This window comes from Typopeltis vanoorti, chromosome 5 (assembly GCF_054136105.1).
Source record: "Typopeltis vanoorti isolate ZY-2024b chromosome 5, IOZ_Tvanoo_1.0, whole genome shotgun sequence".
In the NCBI taxonomy this organism is placed as follows: domain Eukaryota; kingdom Metazoa; phylum Arthropoda; class Arachnida; order Uropygi; family Thelyphonidae; genus Typopeltis; species Typopeltis vanoorti.
In genome coordinates, this window is record NC_143553.1 from 36,694,304 (window position 1) to 36,718,873 (window position 24,570).

Here is a 24,570-nt window from a genome sequence, read left to right on the forward strand (position 1 = left end):
GCAGATGTTTGGACTGGAACAGTGAATTGAAAAGAGGCATAAAAATTCCAGAGGTCTTCCCAGTTGGCACCATAAGGTTGAGACTAGGGAGAAGAATGATCTGTGGAAAAGGAAACTTGGGTAAGATTGTGGTCAGACTTAAGAGGAGAGTCGACATTATTTTATCATCATTAGACAACAAAAAGAATTCACCTCCCTACCATGAGCATCTTAAAGTCATACTTCCATAGTCATTCCCCCTTTTACTTGCCATATAGCAAAAAAACTCTTTACGATTTCTTTTGGTCTCATCAGCTAGTTTTTTTTTCTTTTTTTCATAATTAGCTTTGGCCTTCTTTACCATACAGCCCTTCTTCCCAGTGCCTTATACTGCTCATGGGCATGTTGATCACCTTTTCCTTTATACTATTTCCACAACTTTTTCTTTGCAACTCCTGCTTAATGATGCTATCCATCCTTCCACCTTCTACATGATTTATCCTTCTGACTCTGGGTGTACAGTTTGATCCTGTTTTTTCAAATATCCTTTGATCACCTCCCATGAATCACCTACATCTCTTACTCCAAATTTTTATGCCATGATACCACTGAAATTTGACTCCTCAAGATTATCATAATCACCAACTACTTGTAATTTCACATATATTTCTTCTTAATAGAAAATTCTGCATGCCTGGCAATCGCCCAGATCAAGACTGCATGATCACTTTCCTCGAGCAGAGAAGATTGGTTACTGTTGTATTCTGTGATGCAATGGCTAGATCCAGCATTCTTGAATCTGTGTCCCTTCCACATGCTGTCTCAGGTAATGCAAAATCTCTTAGCAGCTGTATAAATTCCATTTCCTTCCCTCCCTGTGACCATTCCTCCTCCCAATCTATATCCCCACTGTTGAAATCCCCCATAATAATTACTCGACTGCACTCATTGTGCTAATCTGCCAATACATGACATCTACATCTTTCTGATCTCCATAGTCCTTAGTAGCAATCAACACTATATTTTGTCCTATTGGCTTCTATCTCACACCACATTGCCTCAAATGAACTGCACTCTGCATCCCTGTTCTCCTGATATACTTTTACTGTTTTTGGCTTCAATTCTTTTGCTACCACCCCCCCCCCCACATCCTGTTCCTTCTGTCTTCTCTGAAGATGCAATATCTTTCACATTCTATTCCTATAACTATATCATCATCACTCAACCAAATCTCACTGATGCCTGACTTTTGGCCAAGTTGAACTTATCAATGCCAAAAATCTCACCCTTATTATACTTAGAAGGTAATGAAAACACTGACAAAAACTTGGTGGCAAGCAGTGTAGAAAGAAAGTGACAGAAAATATGAACATTATAGACTGCAAATTATGTGCAATTAATCAAGGAATAACATGGGAGCTTTATTGAGAACTACATACATACATTCTGTTGGAGGCAACTGATATGTTGCTATTTTCAAGGTACTTTCTCACAGGATTTTTTGCTTTTGTCTAAGGAAATCAAAACAATTGTTGATATTTCCTAACTTCAGTCACTGGAATAAAAGGCATTATTTTAATACACGTGCCTGTGTAATGTTCTATAAGAAGTGTCATTCTTCATTTAAAGAATGCAATAATTTTCTGTTAGTGAATATTTTCTCTCTGTCTCTCTCTACTAGATGTTTGCTTTAAATTTTCTCTCCTTTTGAAAGGAGAACAGACAACTTTTGAACTGATAATTTACTATAGGGATTAATATAATCATTTACTTGCTGTTTAGTCCACACACACACAGAGCTAATAAATATTGAAAACTGCTAAAATTTTTACAGAAATCCAGTTCTGTGATGAATCACTGAGATGTTATTCTTAGCTATATTGTTCTCATTAAGAGTCTGTTCAATTATTTAAATTAGTTGGGCTCAAAATATATCTCTTTTTTTCATAAGTTTTCTTACTTAGGCTTAGGTGAAGGATTAAAACAAGATAATTTCTTGTTTAGCCTTTGTAGCTCAGTCAGTATTGACAATGCCCTTCTGGCTGAAAAGACCTTGTTTCAAATCCCATCTTAGAAAGCAAAACACCTTCATAAAAATTTTTAAAATGAAGGCAAGTTAATCAGTCTCACATAGTTGTGGCAGAGTTTTTGCTTCCAGAAATCCTGGTTTTTCATCCTGCAAACTGGCTAGAAGAACACATGCAATTTAGACAGCAAAAAAAAGCAGAACAGTATTAACTACTTTATCATACACAGTAAGTTCTAAGATACCAAGTTATTTTGTGACAAGCTACTGTGGCTAACACACACACACACACACACACACACACACACACACACACACACACACACACACACACACACACACACACACACACACACACACACAGGGAAGATGGGATAGCATATAATTTGTCTACTATGATTTACTTTGTAATAAAGCAAAAATATCTACAACAACCCCCTGATCCAGAGCATTTCGATAATATTGTGATATACCATTTTACTGCTTGTACATGGAAAACACGTGACCTTTGTGTTCATTGAACCTTTGTATCTTCCTGGGTCTAGCTCTATTATGGGATACTAATGCAACTGATGAGAGGTGAATAACCTCTATAAACAAGTAGCTTAGTTGCAAAGATACATCACATGCAAACTGTTCAGTTACACTTAGGTCAAGGATTAAAACAATATAAAATGTTCTGGAAGCTATTATGTAAGCTCAGTAGCCATAGAAAGAAATATAAAAGAAATCAAAAACAATAAAAAGTGATATAAAACTGAATATAAGATATTTTGAATGTCTTTGCATAATTAGTTAAAAAAATTATTAAATGAGATAGCAACAGAAATGTAGCAAAGCATCTAAAAGGAATGCAAGTGCAAATATATTTTATAACTATAAGTACAAAAAAATTAAAAGAAAGCTCAAATGGAGAAATAAATCAATAACTATCTTAAGCTGCATGTAACAGAAGCAATTTGGGTGTCGGATTTGGTGATATCCCCACAAGATGTGATTGTTCATGAGATATCACCACTGCCACCTGTTAATGAGTGTGATCATGAGGTACTAATCTGTAGTGATCAAACTGGAAAAGGTCACATGTGAACTATAATGTGGGTGATTATGAGAAACTCTGTAGTCAACTGGCATCAATACATTGGGTTGATGAGCTGTACAAAACATATGTTGACAGTGCATGAGAAATGATAAGGCAGTAACTGAGACAAGCAATGCATAACTGCATATCAAGAGTTATACAAATAAATAGAGTAGGAGTGACATGGATGAACAGTGAAATCAAGCAAGCAGTGTGGGAAAAGAAGATTTATGGAGGCTATACAAGACAATTTGTAGTGGACAAATGCATGAGGAATATAAACTGCAGGTCAGAAAGGTGACAAGCATGGTCAAAGAGAAAAAAGTAGAATATGAGAGGAAATTGTCCCGTGAGGTCAAGGATGATCAAAGGAATTCTTCTGCTATGTGGCAAACCAGAGGAATTATCATTATGGTAACAAAGTGACCATAGCAAAAAATATAGTGGATTTATTTAATAAGCACTTTATCAGTGTATATCACGTTGGTGTAAAGATAAACGAATCAGTTGTATCAAGTGTTGCTTGGATTAAATATTAATGAGGCTATGGTAATGGATGCATATCATCACATATTTTTAAGGAACATGCAAAAGAGTTAGCTATGCCCTTTACCTGGTTATTTAATGAGTCTTGCAGAGGGGATGGTTCCTAAGGAATGGAAAGAAGGCAAAATAGCACAACTCCACAAGCATGGCTCTAGGACAGAAGTTTCCAATTGTATATCTGTAGTTATTTTCAAGGTATTGAAGAAACTGATTAGGAATAAAATACAGGAGTGGGTTAATGGACATAAGATTCTCTATGATGGTCAGCATGGATCAGTGAAGGGCAGATCTTGTTTTAGCAATCTGCTTATATTTTATGATAAGTCGATGAATGCATTCACTAAGGGAGATGCATATACATTGATATTCTTGGACTGTGCAAAACATTGATGGGATTGGATAAGAGATTGGTTAGATGGATTGAGGATTGGCTTTCAGAATAATATCAGCAAGTTGTACAAGTATCACAAAAAAAGTAATGTGACCTGCATGCCTCAGGGTTTTGTACATGTGCCCCTACTTATTTGGCAACAATATTTCATGCAGATTGAATGAGGATTTTCAAATGTTTGTTCATGATGCAAAGTAAGATAGAATTATCAGGAGTATTGCTGATAATTTTAATTCTCTATACGAAGATTTGAACAGATTTTTAGCATGGACAAATGAGTGGGATTGCAGTTTTAATATTAATAAATGCAAGATGTTACACTTTGGTATACAGAGATATAAGGCTACATACTGTATTTGTAGAGTTGTACTTCAGGAAGTGGATGAGATACAGGATCTTGGAGTGATGGTAGAGAGTGGACTAAAGTTCTGAAGACACATTGCAAGTATTGCAAAAACTACACATCACATCATATCGTTGCTATGATAAGAAGTACACTGACATGTGGGGACAAGGAAGTGGTGGTGCCTCTGTATAAGACATTGGTCAGACCACACATGGACTACTGTGCTCAAATTTGGATTGCTTAATTTTAATTATGATGTAGAAACATTGAAGAGAATCCAAAGACTAATGTCAAAGTGATATCAGGAGTTTGATATAATAGAGACCTTCAAGTTAAGGAATTTTACTATAATGATAGAGACAATTATAAAAAGAGTGGAGAGGAAGATGGGAAGAACAAGAGGTCATCCCTAGAAGTTGTGTAAAGATGTGGTGAAGAAGGGTGTGAGAAACAGTTTTACATGAAGTGATTGATAAACGGAATAATGTGTGAATGCAGGGAGTGTGTAAATGATTTCAAGGTTCAATATGATAGACAATATGATGCTGGTTGAGTGGGCTTCCCACAATGAGTCTTCTGACACCATGATGGTTACTGTAGTAATAATACCCAAACTTGAGATGTTAATAATACAGAGATATAAAAGTTTCATGGCTGCAAAATTAATAAGCCTTGGTCAAAAGGCTGAATCCCAGATCCAGAAATGTGAAAAATTTTCATACTTCATACCAAGCCTTACAGATTTATGCAAGCATTCTTGAAAACCAAAAGGAAAAACAAGTGAGGAATAAGATGTGTTCATGCCAAATAGGATGTATCAGGATTTCTCTGTAATTTACAATAAAATGGGTGAGAATTCATGAAAATATAACACAGATCACAATTTAAGTCCCACAGATCATAAAATAGGGGTGCTTAAGGATCAAAGCTGTATAACTGAGAGGAGACATCCACATAGCCTTTAAAGGAATGCGGAGAACCGACCAGGGCTTCTGACCTAATGTCCAATCCTCACCTTCTCGTGGTGCAACCTGTTGGGTATCTACCTGGATACTGAACGAATGAGTATGGGCTGCCAATTTGGGATTTAGCCGACCAAATTGTATTCTTATTGGTTAAACCAAAATAAAAAATGATGGTACAACATGACAAAATTTCATGCCGGCTGGGGCATCACCTGGATAAACAAGGCCAACTCAACATCACCAGAGTTAAAGATCAGTACTATCAACGTAAGAAGCCTGAATGGCAAAGAAATGGAGCTAGCTGAGGAATTAGATAAGTACCAGATCGACACAATAGTGGTGACTGAAACAAAAAAGACAAAAACTGGTGCAATAAATACAAAATGTTATATTCAGGCAATGACAATCTAGGAAAAGAAGGGGTGGCCATAGTATTCAACACTAAATACGAGGCTAATCTTCTTGAATGGCAGGCAGTCTCAAGTAGAGTGATGTGGGCAAATATCAGAATGGGCAACTGGACAATGAGACTTATTTGTGCCTATGGTTCCACAGAAGGCTCTACTAAGGTAGAAGTGGAGGAATTTTTTGAGTCTCTAGAGCTAGCTAGTGACACAATTAAAGAGGAAATGTTGGTCCTTGTTGGGGATCTAAATAGCAGAGTAGGAAATGATTGTCAGGCATACAAAAATATTTTGGGAAAATTTGGAGAAAAGAGCAAAGCTAATAATAATGGCAAATATCTGTTGGATTTCTGCTCAGGACATGGACTGGTTATTACTAACACCATGTTCCAACATAAAAATGTGCACAAATTCACATGGAGGGAAGAGGAAAGGAATAAGAAAAGTCTCACTGACTGTGTTATTGTTGATAGTGATGTTTTCTCCTTGGTGCAGGACACCAGAGTGTACAGAGGATTTGAAATTGGAAGCGATCACTATTTAGTCTTGAGGATAAAATTGAATCTCATATTGAAAAGAATAACACGTAAGAAAGCTTTAAAGCAAATAAAAGCTGAGCAGCTCTCAGATGTGAACTGTAGACTAACATACACAAAGATTATTGAAGAAAAAATGAAAGAGTTTGAGAACAGAAACCAAACCATGGAGGTTTAGTGGCAAGCCTTGAAGAAAACCCTGATTGATTCAGCCAGAGCAGCATGTGGTGAGGTTGTCTGCAAGGATAGAAAAATCAGAACTCCATGGTGGACACAGGAAGTTAAAGAGGCAGTGAAGGAAAAGAAGAAATCATATCAAAAGTTCCTGGCAAATAAGTAAGCTTTTGCTCTTAGAGAATACAGAGACAAATGTAAGAAAGCAAAACACTGTGTAAAACTAGATAAACAAAAGTCATGGGAGGACTTTGGCAAGAACACAGAAAATAAATATCAAGAAGGTGGTAAGATATTCTGGAGGTTGTTGAAGAAACTTAGAAATGGAGGAAAGAGTGCTGTAAAAGGAGATAGAGATGATAAAGGTGACATGAAAACAGGAGAAAAAGATATCGTTGAAGTATGGAGTAATTACTTCAAAAAATTGCTAAGTGAAACAAGCAGTGATAGCACAGTGGTAAAAAACACTCAACAGGCATACAGTCAGGAATACATATCCATACTTGAAGTGGAAAAAGCCATCAAAGGCTTGAAATGTGGAAAGGCAGTAGGAGTGGATGATATTCGACCAGAAATGCTGAAGTATGGTGGTATAAAAGTCTTACAGTGACTGCACTGCATAGTTCAGAAAGTCTGGACAGAGGGACAAATTCCCGATGATTGGAGTAGAGCTCTAACAGTGCCCATATTTAAAAAGGGAAATAAAACTGAATGTGTGTTCACTAATGAGTGTTCCTGGCAAGAGCTATGCTAGTATATTTGAGAAACGGTTGAGAAGAATTGTGGAAGAAAAGCTTGGTGAAGAACAAGCTGGTATTAAACATGATATCAGAATTGGAGATGTTAATGTCAGCTCTTTGATTTCTGCGGACGATGTTATACTTCTGAATAAATCCGCTATAAATTTGCAAGATTCCCTGACCAAATAGAGACTGTCAGGATCAGATCTTCATGTTGCGACAGATGGTTGAGACGTCATGGGAATATAACAAAAGATCTGTATTTAAGTTTTGTCGCTCTGGAAAAGGCATATGACAAGGTGCCAAGAGAGGAGCTATTCAATAGGCTACAGTTATATGGTGTCAGTGGGGAATTATATCAAACAATACTTAGTCTGTATTTGGGTTGTAAGTCGCCAGTTAGAATTGAAGGATGTACAGGAAGATGGTTTAATGTTAAATCTGGTATGAGAGAAGGATGTACATTATCCCCTCTGTTATTCACTTTCCTTCATAATGGATCACATTATGAAGGAAAGTGGTATTAAACATGATATCAGAATTGGAGATGTTAATGTCAGCTCTTTGATTTATGCGGACGATGTTATACTTCTGAATAAATCCGCTATAAATTTGCAAGATTCCCTGACTAAATTGAATAACTGTTGTAATAGATATGGTATGAAAGTCAGCATTAAAAAGACAAAGACAATGAAAATAGGTAAAATCACGGAAAATGTCACCTGTGTTGTGAATGGAGAACCTGTGGAACAAGTAAAACATTTCAGCTATTTAGGCATGATTTTTAGTGACAATGGTAAATTAAATATGGAAATAGACAATAGAATCTACAAAGCTGGTATGGCAGGAAGTCAAATGAATAAATTCATATGGAATAAGAGAGAAATTAGTCGAAACACTACATTAGCTGTATACAACACAGTGTTCAAACCAGTTTTAACTTATGGATCTGAGAGATGGGTCAGAAGTAAAAACACTTGACCGAAGACTAGAGACTGCAGATATGAGAGTCCTGAGAAAGATTAGAGGCGTGAACAGATGGCATCAATGGCAATATCATATTAAAAACAAGGATATTAGGAAAGAACTTGACATTGTTGGCATCCAGGAATGCGTTAGCAGAGCTAATCTCAAGTGGTATGGTCACTTGAACAGAATGGGCGAGGAAAGATTAGCAAAACAAGTGTTGTCTGCCCAGAGGAAAACGACCCAGAGGAAGACCAAGATATAGATGGATTGATACGGTACAATGTGCCTTAGACGATAGAAATATAAGATCTGATAATGATAATATTGGAGTCTTGACAAGTAATAGACTGATTTGGAGGAAAATTGTAGATAGGAAGTTAGTAATGAAGCAAATTTTTCATGTAGTACTATCATATCCTGTACACCTCTTGAGGGTACATGGCAGGAATTTGATGTTGAGATCATAAAATGTGGATAAGATGCCACATGAAAAAATGCACAAACTAAACTGTGTGTATAAAAGATACCCCCCCCCCTTTTATTTTTAAGTATAAGTTATTTATCATATTGCAGTCCCATTACAGGGTGTAAGTTTAAAGTGGAAATTTTTAAAGCTGAAAGATTAGCTGTTTTTGAATATAAAATCAGCAAACGCCTTTTTTTTTTTTTTAAATTATAATAATATAAATAATAAATAACAATATCAAAGACCCTTGATAGTGTAACTTTCCTAGAAAATTTACACTGCCAAGAAACAGATTTCTTTATTTAGAAACAGTGTGGAAACTAGATTAACTGTGTAATTAAAAAAAAAAAAAAAAAAAAAAAAAAAAAAAAAAAAAAAAAATCAGCTAACGCCTTTTGATTCCTGTATACGGGGAGTAGGCGAGGCCATTTATCCCTATCTAAATTTTGGAGACTGAGTGGGCAGTTCAATCGCCACTGGTACCAATCAGAGATAGATGGCCCAAGGCTATCACTAATTAAGCGGTACACAGTGAAGAGAGACAGCTCAAATGTTCCGCCATCTCATGGTCCCTAACTCTAACACAATATATTTAATGTCTGAAATAATGTGGGTTCTACGGTCGATTTTCTTGAGTTTCCGGGACGAAAAACCCGAGTTTCCAGGAGGAAAAACCTGCTTGCCCGTGCCAGAGATCGACTAACTCGGGAACCTGTCGAAAAAAGGCTTAGAAAAATTTCCTCTAGTCGCCGACTAGACTCGAAACCAAGTCTTCCTTCACGCGGTCAAGCGCCGCGGTATGCAAATGCCACATCCACTGAACTACACAGGCATTATATTTAGTCATAATTAATTAATTTTTTCTTCTGTATTGTTATGAGTGTTTGCTTGTAAGAGTTATCTGCTTGATTCTGCTTTAAAAAGCTTCGACTCTTGTTATATAGCATGCACTGTATTGTATATCATGGTATCAATGCATAGAATAATGGTGGCTAATTTTAGCACATGTGATTTTGTTAGCTGCAGTGTATGCAAAACATATTCACTTCATAGAAAGAAAGATTTATGAAAAGAGCAAAACTGGTGAGCATGTGTGTCATGAAATGTTTTAAGAGTGAGGACCAGTAGTATCGCAAGAAGAAGAATGACAGCAGGGAGTTTAACAACAAAATGCAACAAAATGTGAGTGTGAAAGAGGTTGGTAGCAAGAATGTATGCTTGCACTCAAAGTGACAGTAAGAATGAAATTATGGAAAATGAAGAAAATGGCCAGTTGATAATGAGAGAGAGTACTTACACAGAGTTTGCCACAGAACAAAATGTGAAATTGAATTGGAGAAACACTTGTGTAGCATAAAACATAAGTGTCATACCACACAACAAGTATGGTATGAGACATATGATGCTAGACAACAGAGTTTTGTAGCTGCAACTGAGATGCATAAATAAAAGAAAGGAGAAATGCAAGGGGAGAGAAGTAAAGTATGAAATAGTGAAAAAAGTTTAGAGGGCATATTACATGCAAAATGATGTTAAAAGGATCTATATATCTTACCTTAAAGGAACAACTGAGCAAATAGCAAGGACTCTTTGCAGATATAATCCATATACCACCTTCAAACCAGCTTGTGTTTACCAAATACCCTGTTCTTGTCATTTTGCTATTTTGGACAGACTGGCCATTCAGCTACAATTAGAATCCAAGAACATCAAGATTATATAAGATTTCTGGAATCTGAAGGTTCAGGCCTTGCCTCTCATGTCATAAATGCTAGGCACCAGAGTCCACCAGAACCAAACCAAGATGTTATTACAGTAAGTTCAAATCTGATAGTCTATTTTTTGAATCATGTGAAGCCATATGCAACTGTCCTAATCTAAATCAGATAGGTTGTATGTCTATCTCTAAATTTTGGGAAGTGATCGCTGTTAACTGTTTTTTTTTTTTTTTTTTTAATTAATTATACATTATATCTTCTTCTCTGAACTCTAATAATGTTTCTTACTTTGTACAGCTGCAACTGAGATATTATATTATGTGATATTATATGCATGCTGTATGGCTCATTCTTGTGTTCATAATTTAAATGTTGTAGCCAATTCTTGTCTTCTTCCTGAATAAACCTCCTGAGCAAAATAAATAGGAGTAATAAATTCTGTTTAGTTTTCTCTTACACATGTAAAGATATTATTTAAAACATTACACATTACAAACAAAGTTTGCACCTGAAATATTTTCAGGAGTGGGGCAACTCGTGGTAAAGGTGAAATAAGTTCAGATCACTTGCCTTATTACTTAAACTTGGATAAAGGATTAAACCAAATAGTAATTGGTAACAGAGCCAAGTGAAAAAGTTTCCATCAACTATCTCTAATCCAGAGAATTTTAATAATATGGTGCTGACAACTTCTGGCAAATGGTATATGTGATATGACTTTTGCATTACTTCCACCTTAGTATCACCACCTCTGGGTCTAGCTCCCACTGAAAAGACCTCAATAAAAGTCAAAACCAGTCTGGGTAGCGATCCTTTCCATAATACATAGCATTTTACATACCTGTAAGGATATGTGCTTTGCATTAAGGGATACTAAGGCAGGTGATCAGAACTTATACCACCTTTACCATGAGTTGCTCCAGTCCTGAAAATATTTCAGGTGCAAACTTTGTTTGCTTACACTTGGATAAAGGATTAAACCAAATATGTAATTAGTAACATAGCCAAGCGAAAAAATTCCCAAAACATATATAACTGAGATTTATTTTGTAATTTGCAGCTTAGATCAGCATTATTCAACCTTTTTACACCTGCGGACTGGGGAAAATAGGAGAAATATTTTGCGGAGCAGCTGACGGCTAAGACAGAAACATAAACCAATGTAGATAGTATTTATTTATTAAATCCAATATTATAAAATTACAACTTTTAGCTAGTGCGACATCTGATGCTGCTTAGAGGTTAGAAAATTTGATATACATGGCTGGAGCGTTGTTTCTGAGAGACGAAGAAATTTTTGGCGGACCACCAGGAAATTTCTGCGGACAGGAACTGGTCCACAGACCACAGGTTGAAGAACAAGGGATTAGATCATCAACAAGAACCAGCTTTTCTTTAATGTCAGTTGTCCTTTCTAATGACTCAAAAATTTCTCTACTTTGTCCATACTCTGTGGAATCAAATGCACAAATAAATCTCACAGTCAAATTTCCCATTCTGAAATTTGCCCACATTACTCTACTTGAAACCAACTCCCATTCCAGAAGTGCTTAATATTTCTATCTGAGTAGCTACTCCATCCCTTTCCCTTAATGAATGTAACATCTTAATCGTCTTATAGCTATTCCTTCCTTTTCCCAATCCTTACCACTTGAATGTAACATCTTAATAGTTTTTGCTTAATAGTATCGTTGTCTTCTTAGTCTCGATAACACCAGTTGTGACAAAATGGTAGTTCCCTAGTTCTTCTTCTGGTTCTATTTCTTTTAACTTCTCACTGGTTGCCCTTGTTCCCTGATAAATACAGCACAGATCCTGAAACTGAGTCATGCTCCAAGATGGCATATTCATTATATGATCATTTCTGAATTGTTTAAGTCAATACAGAATTCAATTAACTGGCTGTCATAAACTGCCAGCTCATTACTGTTCAGTGAGAATTAGATACTAGATCAGAAGCAATAGTTTGTTCTCTTCATTCCTTCCAGGCTATGCAGAAGTCTTCTCTCAGTTATCTAGCTTTGACCCTTCAGGTGGTCCCATAGGTTCCTTGAGTAGCAGCAGAGTAACAATAAATGCCTCATATTAAAAATAAATAAATAAATAATGATTTTGTGAGACTGTTGCTAATCATTCCATTAATAAACAATACTCAAGTACTGCTGACTAGTGTAACTTAATATGCAGAAAAAATGTACTGAACTTACTTTATTTACTGGACCAAAATTCCTAGCTAGAAGTTCCTTTTCTTTGGGATCAACAACAATTCCATAGTAATCGTGATAACTGATATCACCAATTATTGCTGCTTCTTGTGATATTGGAAGTAACCCACACTTCATTGCAGACACCTATAAAAATAATTCTTAATTATAAAATAATTTTTTTTATGTAAATTCCACCCATGAAAGGTTGTAAATCTCACATGCATTAATATTACGGTAAACTACCACTTATCTGACCCTTTTATTAAGTGATCCTTGCATGTCAACCGACTACTGGTACAGCACCATTTAATTGTACTTCAATTATCCAACCCTTCAAATTATCAGAACTGCAAATTGCTTTCCCAATGTGGTCAGATAAATGGTAAATTACCATGTTACAACAAATGGGCTAAAGGAATATCCAGCTTTTTCAAGTCACTTCAGGTTTTCAAATAAGGAGTGTGGTATTTCTGCATGAAGATCTCTGATTACGATGGAATTCTTGAGAGCTAAGGTATAAACACTGCAATTCTCAAGATTCTTCAGTTCTCTACTAGTTTGGTATACTTATTTCTACACTTCTTTGGGAGAGTCTATTAGATATCAGGTAAATGACAAGAGATCTTTATAGTATTATACCTGGAATGAAATCAACAGTTGATAACTGGTTTATCAACTGTTGATTTGTAGAATATAAAAATTATTATTAAAAAAATATTATTTTTATATTTCTCTAAAGAATCAAATGATAGAATAATTACTTAACTGGAATTATCGCATTTCAAAAGATAGCAAATCATATTCAAAGCCTGTGTGTGTGTGTGTGTGTGTGTGTGTGTGTGTGTGTGTGTGTGTGTGTGTGTGTGTGTGTGTGTGTGTGTATTTCTAAAACTTCCTTGAATTTTCTTAGAAGGCTATATCTGTGTACAGCCTTTATTTTTCTGCCAAAATACAGGACAACATTCATTGGTTGTATGATAGACTAATCCAGATGTGTTTTTTCTTCTCTTCTGCATCTTTAACATTCCGAACATACAAATCTCCAAATCTCCTTTAATTATCCAATTTGTCCTACATAACTACCATTTATCTGACACTATTCATTATGAATACTAGATTTTATTAACCACTGGTTTATAAAAGACAATTTAGGAGGATGTAAAAATTCTATCTTGCATACGGCATGAAAGCTACTGTCCTAACATTTGAAATATTTCAGAAAGTTTATTCATTATATGATAGATAATAAGGAAGAAGTGCCACACATTTGTACTGCTGCTTAATTTGCCACTGTCCTGGGTGGGAAGCTGCAAGATCTTGTTGATGGTCTTGTACCTATCCACTTTAGGGTGTGACTGAAGTATTTAAGTTTTTTGATTCCTCTTTTCCTTCAGCCAGCAATGATGTCAAAAATCTGTTTACGGATGTCTCCAGTTATATCTGATTTGAAATTTTTTCCACAGATCATCTGACCGTTCAAACATGGCACAGAAAATGCAGTCTTCCAGCTTCCAAAAAAATACTATGACCAAAAATAGGGTTTTGTTATAAACCTATGTTTACACTTGAAGCCAATTTATTTCTGAAATTATATGGAAAAAAAGTCATAAAAACTACCATCAAACACCCAAAATTTGGTTACGTGGATGACCAATTTGTCATCTGGCTAGGTTCAAGTGAACATCTAAAAGAATTCATAAACTACGTGAACAACATACATCTATACATCTAGAACAACAGGACCATCATTTCCATATATACTGTACGAGGATTCCAAAAGAAACATTATTCAGTATATAGAAGGCATACCCACACTAGAAAATGACTCCATGCCTCATCTCATCACTTACTTGTACAATAAAATAGGCATAATTAAAACACTGAGAAAGCATAAATCTTTAGCAACATAAATAAGAGTAATCAAGAACTTAAATATGTTTTGTCAAAACGTCATCTGAAGTTCAGTCAAATGTTATCACTTTATCTCATAACAGATAAGTAAAAGATGACAAGATCTTGCAAAGATTTTTATATCCTCCTAAACAACCTCATCCATCCTTTAAAAACTTATAAAAATTCAGTGTTCACGATGCTTTATACCAGGCATGACCAACTTCATTCTAAACGGGGGGGCCAATATATGATGAGTAGTAGCGTCACGGGCTGCACACACTTTTAGACAGAACTTAAATAAAAATGAACTCTGCATTTTTTCAAGGCAATAGTTATTTGTATTGAATTACAATATTTGTTAAATCATTTTACTACTGGGAGAACAATATAAAATACTTGATTGATTTAAATATGTTGCTAAATTAAATTTAATTACATATTTCTGGGTTTTTTTTACATGTAACGCAACTTAATGAGAACACTGTGGGCATTCATGTGCAGCAACAAGTTCATCAAAGTCGATTTTCAATGATGATGATATTCGTAACAAATCCTGAAGGTGGGCATCAGTCAGTCAGCTTCCTTGTGACGATTTAACTGCCCTCATAGTTGGGAAAGTGCATTCACATATGTATGTGCTTCCAAACATAGATGCAATTCTGAAGCTGAAGGGTGAGTAAGCTGTTAAAATGAAGATCACATAGTTTTGTGATTAGTTCTTTGTTTGTCTTCTCGTGTTCCTCTAAAAATTATTTTAATTCCTTTCTCAAAGCAAAAAACTTTTCAAACAGTTTCCTCTGCTTAGCCAACATACTTCTGTGTACAACACTAAATCGTCATATTTGCCTCCGTTTCTGTTAGAAAAGAAAGAAACTTGCGGTGTGTCAAGGCCTGATTTCCGCCCTTAATTAGATTCGCACGCTTCATTACAGTTTTCATAACATCCTCTATCTCCAGAATTTTGCCACATAGAGCCTCCTGATGTATAATGCAGTGTAATACAGGGCAATTGATTCCAGCCTTCCTTAGTAAGGCAACTAAGCCTGTTTTGAGTACTATGCATTGATTTAGCGCTATCGGTCACAATAGCTGTGAGATTGTTGATGTCACCAGTACCATTTACAACCTTCATAACTGCATCATAAATGTCTTGACCTTTGGCTGTGTTATGCAATGATTCTAATGCTAGTAGCTCTTCATTAATAACAAAGTCTTTGGAAACAGTTCGAATGAAAATTAGAAGTTGAGCTGTATCTGTTATATCAGTTGATTCATCCAGAGACAATGAGAAGTAAGCTGAATCTGTAATAACACTTTTTTAATTTATTTAATATGTGAGAACATATTTCCTCAACTCTTTTTGTTACAGTTTGTTTTGATAGTGGGACGCTTTCAAACTCACTAGCAATTTTATCTTCCCCAAATTCACCTGCTATTTTCACAGAACAGTGTTTTACAAATTAACCATCAGATAATGATTTTTTTTTTTTGCTTCTGCTATCTCTGCACTTACAACAAACGATGCCAAGAGTGAGCTTTTTTGTATTGATGTTGGATTTAGTAAAAATAAATTTCTTCCCCAAAATTCACCTGCTATTTTCATAGAACAGTGTTTTACAAATTAACCATCAGATAATGATTTTTTTTTTGCTTTTGCTATCTCTGCACTTACAACAAACGATGCCAAGAGTGAGCTTTTTTGTATTGATGTTGGTTTAGTAAAAATAGATTTCTGAGCACTAACCTTTCTCTTCAAATTACGTACAATTTTAGTATGTACTTGTCCAACATATTTTTGGTATTTAGCTACATACAGCATGGTGCTGTATGCAGTGGTGTTTGAGGTTATATTCCTTGTGCACAGACAATACTTGCAAACACACAAGGAACTGTGGTTTGTTGTCGTTATTGTTCATAAACAGAAATTCATTTCTCCTGAAATGACCTGTTTTCTTCACAGATCTTGCGTTTCTTACTCATAGTATACAAAAGCTGAAATAACTGACCAGGGAACACAAACTGCAACAATAACACTGTTAACTGTGAAACTGATCATTGTAACCAGAGCAGAGCAAGTGACTTTCAGCGATGCATTTACTCTGGAGAAAATAGATCATAGAAATCTACGACTCCCACTACTACAATTCGCACAGAGAAGCAGTAGATTTTATAAATCGAGTCATCTTTTTAAAGCAATTTTGATTCCGTGTTGAGAATATAAATTGTTTCCATCAGAAATAATGAATATAACTAGCATATTGGTCAGAAAATCTGCAGTCGAAACTAATAGCTAAATTGATAATAAATATAATTGAATATAGTTTTTATCCTGCCACGGGCCGCATGTGGTCCGTAACGTGATTTAGAGTATAGAGTAATATAAGGAAGTTTTTTGTTTTATGGAGCAACCGACTACAATCAACTGTTTTTGGCCATGGTTGATTTATATTATGCCATGAAGATGAACGAAAACCATAGTGTAAACAAGGCATCTATTTCAATGTTTAGTAAAAAAAATTATAATAATATAAATAATAAATAACAATATCAAAGACCCTTGATAGTGTAAATTTCCTAGAAAATTTACGCTGCCAAGAAACAGATTTCTTTATTTAGAAACAGCGTGGAAACTAGATTAACTGTGTAATAAAAAAAAAAAAATCAGCTAACGCCTTTTTATTCCCGTAGTATATAGGGAGTAGGCAAGGCCGTTTAGCCCTATCTAATTTTTTTCAGACTGAGTGGACAGTTCAATCTCCACTGGTAGCCAATCAGAGATAGCTGGCCCAAGGCTATCACTAATTAAGCGGCACGCAGTGAAGAGAGACAGCTCAACAAGTGCTGCCATCTCGTGGTGCCTAACCCTAACACTCGAATTTAATGTCTGAAATAATGTGGGTTCTATGGTCGATTTTCTTGAGTTTATGGGACGAAAAACCTGAGTTTACGGGAGAAAAAACCCACTTGCCCGTGCCAGAGATCGACTAACTTGGGAACCGGTCAAAAAAAGGCTTAGAAAAATTTCTTCTAGTCGCCGACTAGATTCAAAACCAAGAAGTCTTCCTTCATGCGGTTAAGCGCTGTGGTGGTGTGCAAACGCCACATCAACTGAGCTACTGTGTGATGTAAATTTAAATTAAGGGTAAATCGTTTGAGAATTAATAAGTAAAATTAGGATGTGAAAGAATGATGGATGAAAACTGGGATATAAAGTAAGGTGGAAAAGTAATGCACAAAAACCGAGATACAGAAATACTGAATAAAAAATGTCATAAAAAAATTAATGAACAAAACAAGATATAGTAAAAAACAAAATTATAGAAATAACAGATAAACTAAGAATTAAAAAGTAATGAATAAAATCAAATGTGTAAAAGTTGTGTAACATCCAATCCATAAAAAATGAATTAAACCTAAAATAACCTAAACTATGAAAGTATGTAAGAGAATTAGAAAGTTAAAATAATACTTTATGAAAAAATAATAAAACAAAACATAAAAGAAAGTACACATGGTTTTGAATGGAAGATGGATGATTGATATGCAAGTAATAACAGCATCAAGATTCACTTTATGGGATGAGAACTGTTTGGGATCTAGCCTTCCTCTATTTTTCGCATTTCTGAGGATGCTGAATCAGAAATGGCTCTCGACTGCATAAAGTGAACCTTGATATCATGTTTACTTTTATACTGGTCATCCATTTTATTTCATCATATTTTATTTATTTGGGGCTTTATTCATTACTTATTACATCTTCGGTTCATATTAAATTACTTATATAATTTTGAAAATTATTAAAAAAATTATTAATGAAAATTATTTTTTGGTTTTTAATGTATTACTTTTATACCTTGATTTTTACTCAATTTTTTATATGACTAGTTCTTTTTATTTAATAATTGTATATCTTAATTTTTATGCATTACTCTTCCATCTTACTTTATATCTGTTTTTATCCATTATTCTTTCACATCTCTAATTGTAACTACCATTTCTCAAATGATTTATACCTAATTTATATGTATATTGATTCTGCATATCTAGATGAGATTTACACTACTAAGGATCTTTGATACTGCTTTTTTTTTTTTTTTTTTAACTAAACATTGAAATAGATGCCTTCTTTTTCCTAAAAGAAGGCATCTATTTCATGCCATAACCATAAATTCATGGCATAATTATAACTTGACCATAGCCTAAAAAAAAAAAAAAAAAAGCAGTTACTTATAGTAATGTGCTCCATAACACAATAACTTGCTTATATACTCTTATGTCTAAACTAAAGGAACAACATGAACACATTGTTCAGAATACCAAGTAATCAAGATTTTTATCCTAAACTACCTCATCTACTCCTTAAATAGGGGTTCATAAACTCAGCAGTTTATGCAGCACATGTACAAAAAAAAAAAAAAAAAAAAAAAAAAAAAAAAAAAAAAAAAAAAAAAAAGGTTTATTTAGAGATATCAACTCATCAGAACAAGTTAAAGATGTGGAAACAAAGAAAAAAGCACAGATCCAGGTTGACCTGTCATACAGTCAACAAATGTAATTCATGTGCTTTGTGAGATAAGCCACACAATCACCATAACTGCTACAAGTCAGAAATCCAAGGACACTTCAGAAATGCTACATACCTACTCAATGCAATAAAACCCAAAGCATTCATCTTACATTGAACTGGGTCATCATGAATCTCACTCTTACACCAAACTTGGATATCATACACATTAGGTATTGAAAAATTCCTATTGTTAAACCCGTTGAACTGTTGATTCCATTCTAGTTTTGATACAATCAAGTTCTCTTGAGTTTTAAGTGATATCCAATAAACTCTCTAAAAGAAATGTACAAAAAGTATACAAAAAACTAGTAGAGAAATATAGAAGTAAATGTTTTATCACAGAATTATGTGGCCTTTATACTAGAACGTTAAGTATTTCTTATATCAATCCCATATATAAAGTCTCAAAACCTAAAATACAATTTTTTGTGTAGCAAGTGATTTAAAAAAAAAGTAATGCTAAAGTGGTTCTTGAAGAGCTGGGGAGTTGTACTCAGAGGAGGAGAAAAGAATATGGATAAGACTGTTCCGAATGACAATAGGCACCTAGAAAAGGAAGAGGATAAGAAGTTAGTTTGGAGCAGGCTAATGGGTGAAGCATTGTCTAAGAATATACCTACAGAAAAGATATAATGCAGCAACACTGTCTACGGGAAAGTAATTTGGGGGAGTCAGTGAGAGAGATAGGAGGATCATCTAGTAAGTAAACAACTCTCCTCTGGGTATAATCTATCATTCTGATAAAGGTTCTGAGTTCAACACCCTAAATGTGAAAGCAATGTTTTAAGTCTGCATGGAGTTGGGATTTATGAAGTGTGTTTCTTAAGAATCAAGCAGAGAAAAAGAAATGTTAAGGAGTTAAGGAAATCTTATCCTGGCAGGCTATGATGTTAAAGTCAACCCAAAAAGAGAAAATCTCAGCTGGTGAGCAGAATGTTATCAAAATTAAGGAGGGTGAGACATGTCTTTCTACAGAAAGAGAGTGTGTGTAAAGTAAGAATCGTGTGTAAAAAGTAAGAATCGTGTGTAAAAAGTAAGAATCGTGTGTATAAAGTAAGAATCGGGTCGCTGAATGTGGGTACGATGAATGGGAAGAGTAGGGAGATAGTGGACATGATGAGAAGAAGGAAGTTGAAGATCTTGTGCGTGCAGGAGACAAGGTGGAAAGGCAATAAAGCAAAGGAGCTGGCGGAGGGATATAAACTGTTTTATAGCAGTGTGGATGAGAAGGGAAGAAACGGAGTTGGAATTATCATCGATAAGGAGCTAAAGAGTGGAGTCTACGAGGTGTGCCAGAAGAATGATCGGATTATGAGCGTTAAGCTTGAGATGGGAGGAAGTGTGGCTACGCCCCGCAAGTAGGTTGTGATGATGAGAAAGAGACATTCTGGAGAGAACTTGACCAAGTAGCAATGGGAATCCCTGATGGTGAGAGAGTGATCGTCGGAGCAGATCTGAACAGGCATGTAGGAAGGCGACGAAGTGGTGAAGAAAGGGTACATGGAGGTTGGAGTAGTGGTGAAAGAAATGAAGAAGGTAAAAAAATCATAGAATATGCTGTGGCCTTCGATCTGGCTATAGCTAACAAGTGGTTCAAGAAGAGAGTTGGGCACCTGATAACCTATAACAGCAGGGATAGAATGAGTCAGATTGACTATATTATGTGCCATAGGAAACATCTGAAGGAGGTGAAAAACTGTAAAGTGATTAATGGAGAAAGTGTAGAAGCACAGCACAGGTTGGTTGTGGTAGACTGTGATATAAAAGGGGAAAACAAGAATAGACGGAAGTGGTGAGTACAGAGGAGAATAAAGTGGTGGAAATTGGAAGAGGAAGGACCAAGGAATAAGTTTAAAGGAGAGGTATTGAAAGAAATGAAGTTACCAGAGGATGTGGAAGAATGGTGGGACGTTAATAGTCGGAATATTAGAAAAATTGGAGAAGAGGTGCTTGTTATAACATCAGGAAAGGGACCACCTGAGGATAAGGAGGCATGGTGGTGGAATGAGGAGGTGCAGTTGGAGAGCAAGGAAAAGAAAGAGGCAAAGAAAAAATGGGACATGACTGGAACTAGAGCCGACAAGGAGGCATATAGATTAGCAAAGAAAAATGCAAAGAGAGCTGTGGCAAGGGCGAAAGCGAGGGCAGTTGATGAGGTTTATGAAGAACTGGAGAGAAACAGTGGCGAAGCTCAGTTGTTGAGAATAGCGAAAGCCAGAGATAAGGCCTCGAAAGACATAACATCAGTCAAGCAGATAAAGGATGCCTCAGGAGTAGTATTACAAGACGAGGACAAAATCAGAGGAAGATGGAAAGAATATTTCCAAAAACTACTAAATCAGGAGAATCCAAGAGAGAGGTGCGAGGATGGAGAGGTAAATGAGAGACCGGTGCAAGACATAAGTAGAGAGGAAGTGGTTTGGGTACTGAGAAAAATGAATGGAAAGGCTGTGGGAGCAGACCAGATACCTGGGGAAGTATGGAAAAGTTTGGGCAGTGAGGGCGTGGATATGTTATGGGATCTGATGTGTAAAATAGCCCAACAGGAAAAGATACCAGAGGAATGGAGGAAAAGTATTCTCATCCCATTCTCGTCCCAATCTACAAATGAAGAGGAGATGTTCAAGACTGTGGCAACTATAGAGGAATCAAGCTGATGTCACACACATTAAAAATATGGGAAAGAGTAATTGAAGCAAGGTTACGGCAGGAAACGAAAATTGGTGAGGAGCAGTTTGGATTTATGCCAGGAAGAGAGACAACAGATGCAATATTTGCACTAAGGTGATTGATGGAGAAATATAGAGAGATGCAAATGGATCTGCACATGGTGTTTATAGATCTGGAAAAGGCATACGACAAAGTGGCCAGGCAGGAGGTATGGAGGTGTATGAGGAAGAAGGGGGTGTCAGAGAAGTACGTGAGGTTGGTGAAGGAGATGTATGAGGGAACAGAAACTCAGGTCAGGTCTAGTGTCGGCATGACAGAAGGGTTCCCTATTGTTGTAGGGCTACACAAAGGGTCAGCTCTGAGCCCCTACCTCTTTGACCTGGTCATGGATGTACTAGTGGAGGATGTCAAGAAGGAGGCACCATGGAGCATGCTGTTTGCCGATGACATTGTTCTATGTGAATCACCCCGAGAGAAGCTTGAAAATACCGAGTGGAGAAAGGCATTGGAGGAGAGTAGCATGAGAATTAACTGGGTGAAGACTGAATATATGTCAACAGGGAGTGACGAGGATATCGTCATACGACTCCAGGGTGAAAGGCTAATTTCAGGGAAGAAATTCAAGTACCTTGGGTCGGTTGTCGAGAGGAATGGTGACCTGGATGAGGAAATACAGCACCGAATAACATGAGGTTGGATGAATTGGAGGAAGATGAGCGGGGTCCTGTGTGACAAGAGAGTGAGTTGTAAGAGGAAAGGAAAGCTCTATAAGATGGTGGTGAGGCCGGCGATGCTCCATGGTGCAGAGACGTGGCCTATAACCAAGGCACAGGAGAGGAAGATGGAGGTAGCGGAGATGCGGATGTTGAGATGGATGAGTGGTGTGACAAAGAAGGACAGGATAAGGAATGACTACATCAGAGGGATGGTTAAGGTGGGACCAATTGGCAAGAAGATACAAGAAAGTAGGCTAAGGTGATTTGGACATGTTGAGAGGAAGGGTGAGGAGTATGTTGGTAAATGAGTGGAGTATATGGAGCTGGAGGGAAGAAGGAAAAGAGGCAGGCCCAAGCTCAGGTGGAGGGATAAGATGGCAGCGGATCTTAGGGAGAAAGGATGGAGTCCGAAGGATGCCCATGCCCTGGACCGGAGAACTTGGAAAAGGAAGGTTAAAGATTCATGCGCAGACCCCATTTAACATGGGATAAGGCAGAGTGAAAGAAGAAGACATCTTTCTAAGAAAGAAGACATGATAGTGTCATCATCATAATCAAATTCCTGAAATGTACCCTCAAGGTATGTACAGGATATGATAGTACTACATAAAAAAATTTACATCATTACTAACTTCCTATCTACAATTTTCCTCCAAATCAGTCTGTTACTTGTCAAGACTCCAACATTATCAGATGTTATATTTCTATCGTCTAAAGCACTTTGTACCGTATCAATCCACCTATATCTTGGTCTTCATCTGGGTCATTTTCCTGCAAACCTGGCAGAGAACACTTGTTTTGCTAATCTTTCCTCGCCCATTCTGTTTAAGTGACCACACCACCTGAGATTAGCTCTGCTAATGAATTCCTGGATGCTGACAATGTCAAGTTCTTTCCTAATATCCTTGTTTTTAATATGATATTGCCATTGATGCCATCTGTTCACGCCTATCATCTTTCTCAGGACTCTCATATCTACAGTCTCTAGTCTTTGGTCAAGTGTTTACTTCTGACCCAGCTCTCAGATCAATAAGTTAAAACTGGTTTGAACACTGTGTTGTATACAGCTAATTTAGTGTTTCGACTAATTTCTCTCTTATTCCATATGAATTTATTCAATTGACTTCCTATCATACCAGCTTTGTAGATTCTGTTGTCTATTTCCATATTTAATTTACCATCGTCACTAAAAATCGTGCCTAAGTAGCTGAAATGTTTTACTTGTTCCACAGGTTCTTCATTCACAACACAGTTGACATTTTCAATGATTCTGCCTATTTTCATTGTCTTTGTCTTTTTATTGCTGACCTTCATACCATATCTATTATAACAGTTATTCAATTTAGTCAGGGAATCTTGCAAATTTATAGCGGATTTATTTAGAAGTATAACATTGTCCGCATAAATCAAAGAGCTGACATTAACATCTCCAATTTTGATATCAGGTTTAATACAACTTTCCTTCATAATGTGATCCATATAGATAATGAATAACAGAGATAATGTACATCCTTGTCTCACACCAGATTTACCATTAAACCATCTTCCTGTACTTCCTTCAATTCTAACTACTGACTTACAACTAAAATACAGACTAAGTACTGCTTGATATAATGCCTCATTCACACCATACAACGTCTTGAATAACTTCTCTCTTTGCACCTTGTCATATGCCTTTTCCAGATCGACAAAACTTAAATACAGATCTTTGTTATATTCCCATGACTTCTCAACCATCTATCGCAACTTGAAGATCTGATCCCGACAGCCTCCAGTTGGCTGAATCCAGCTTGTTCTTCATCAAGGTTTTCTTCTACAATGCTTCTCAACCGTTTCTCAATTATACTGGCATAAATCTTACCAGGAACACTCAGTAGGGAAATACCACTGTAATTCTCACATTGAGTTTTATTTCCCTTTTTATATATGGGTACTATGAGAGCTCTACTCCAATCACCGGAAATTCGTCCCTCTGTCCGGGCCTTCTGAACTTTGCAGTGCAGCCACTGTAAGACTTTTATGCCACCATACTTAAGCATTTCTGGTCGAATTTCATCTTCTCCTGCTGCCTTTCCACATTTCAAGTCTTTGATGGCTTTTCTATTTCAAGTATGGATATGTATTCCTGACTGTAAGCCTTTTGAGTGTTTTTTTACCACTGTGCTATCACTGCTTG

The 24,570-nt window shown here is 36.2% G+C and overlaps 1 protein-coding gene across 4 annotated transcripts in view; it reads right to left on the bottom strand.

The window, feature by feature from the left end:
- Window positions 1-24,570, bottom strand: part of LOC150106320 (protein hu-li tai shao-like) — a 469,862-nt gene that overhangs the window by 345,189 nt on the left and 100,103 nt on the right. For all 4 annotated transcript variants that reach the window (XM_090393077.1, XM_090393078.1, XM_090393076.1 and 1 more), the window contains exon 5: window positions 12,549-12,692. In XM_090393077.1, coding sequence (XP_090249203.1) covers window positions 12,549-12,692 — 144 coding nt within the window. The remainder of the gene's footprint in view (window positions 1-12,548; window positions 12,693-24,570) is intronic.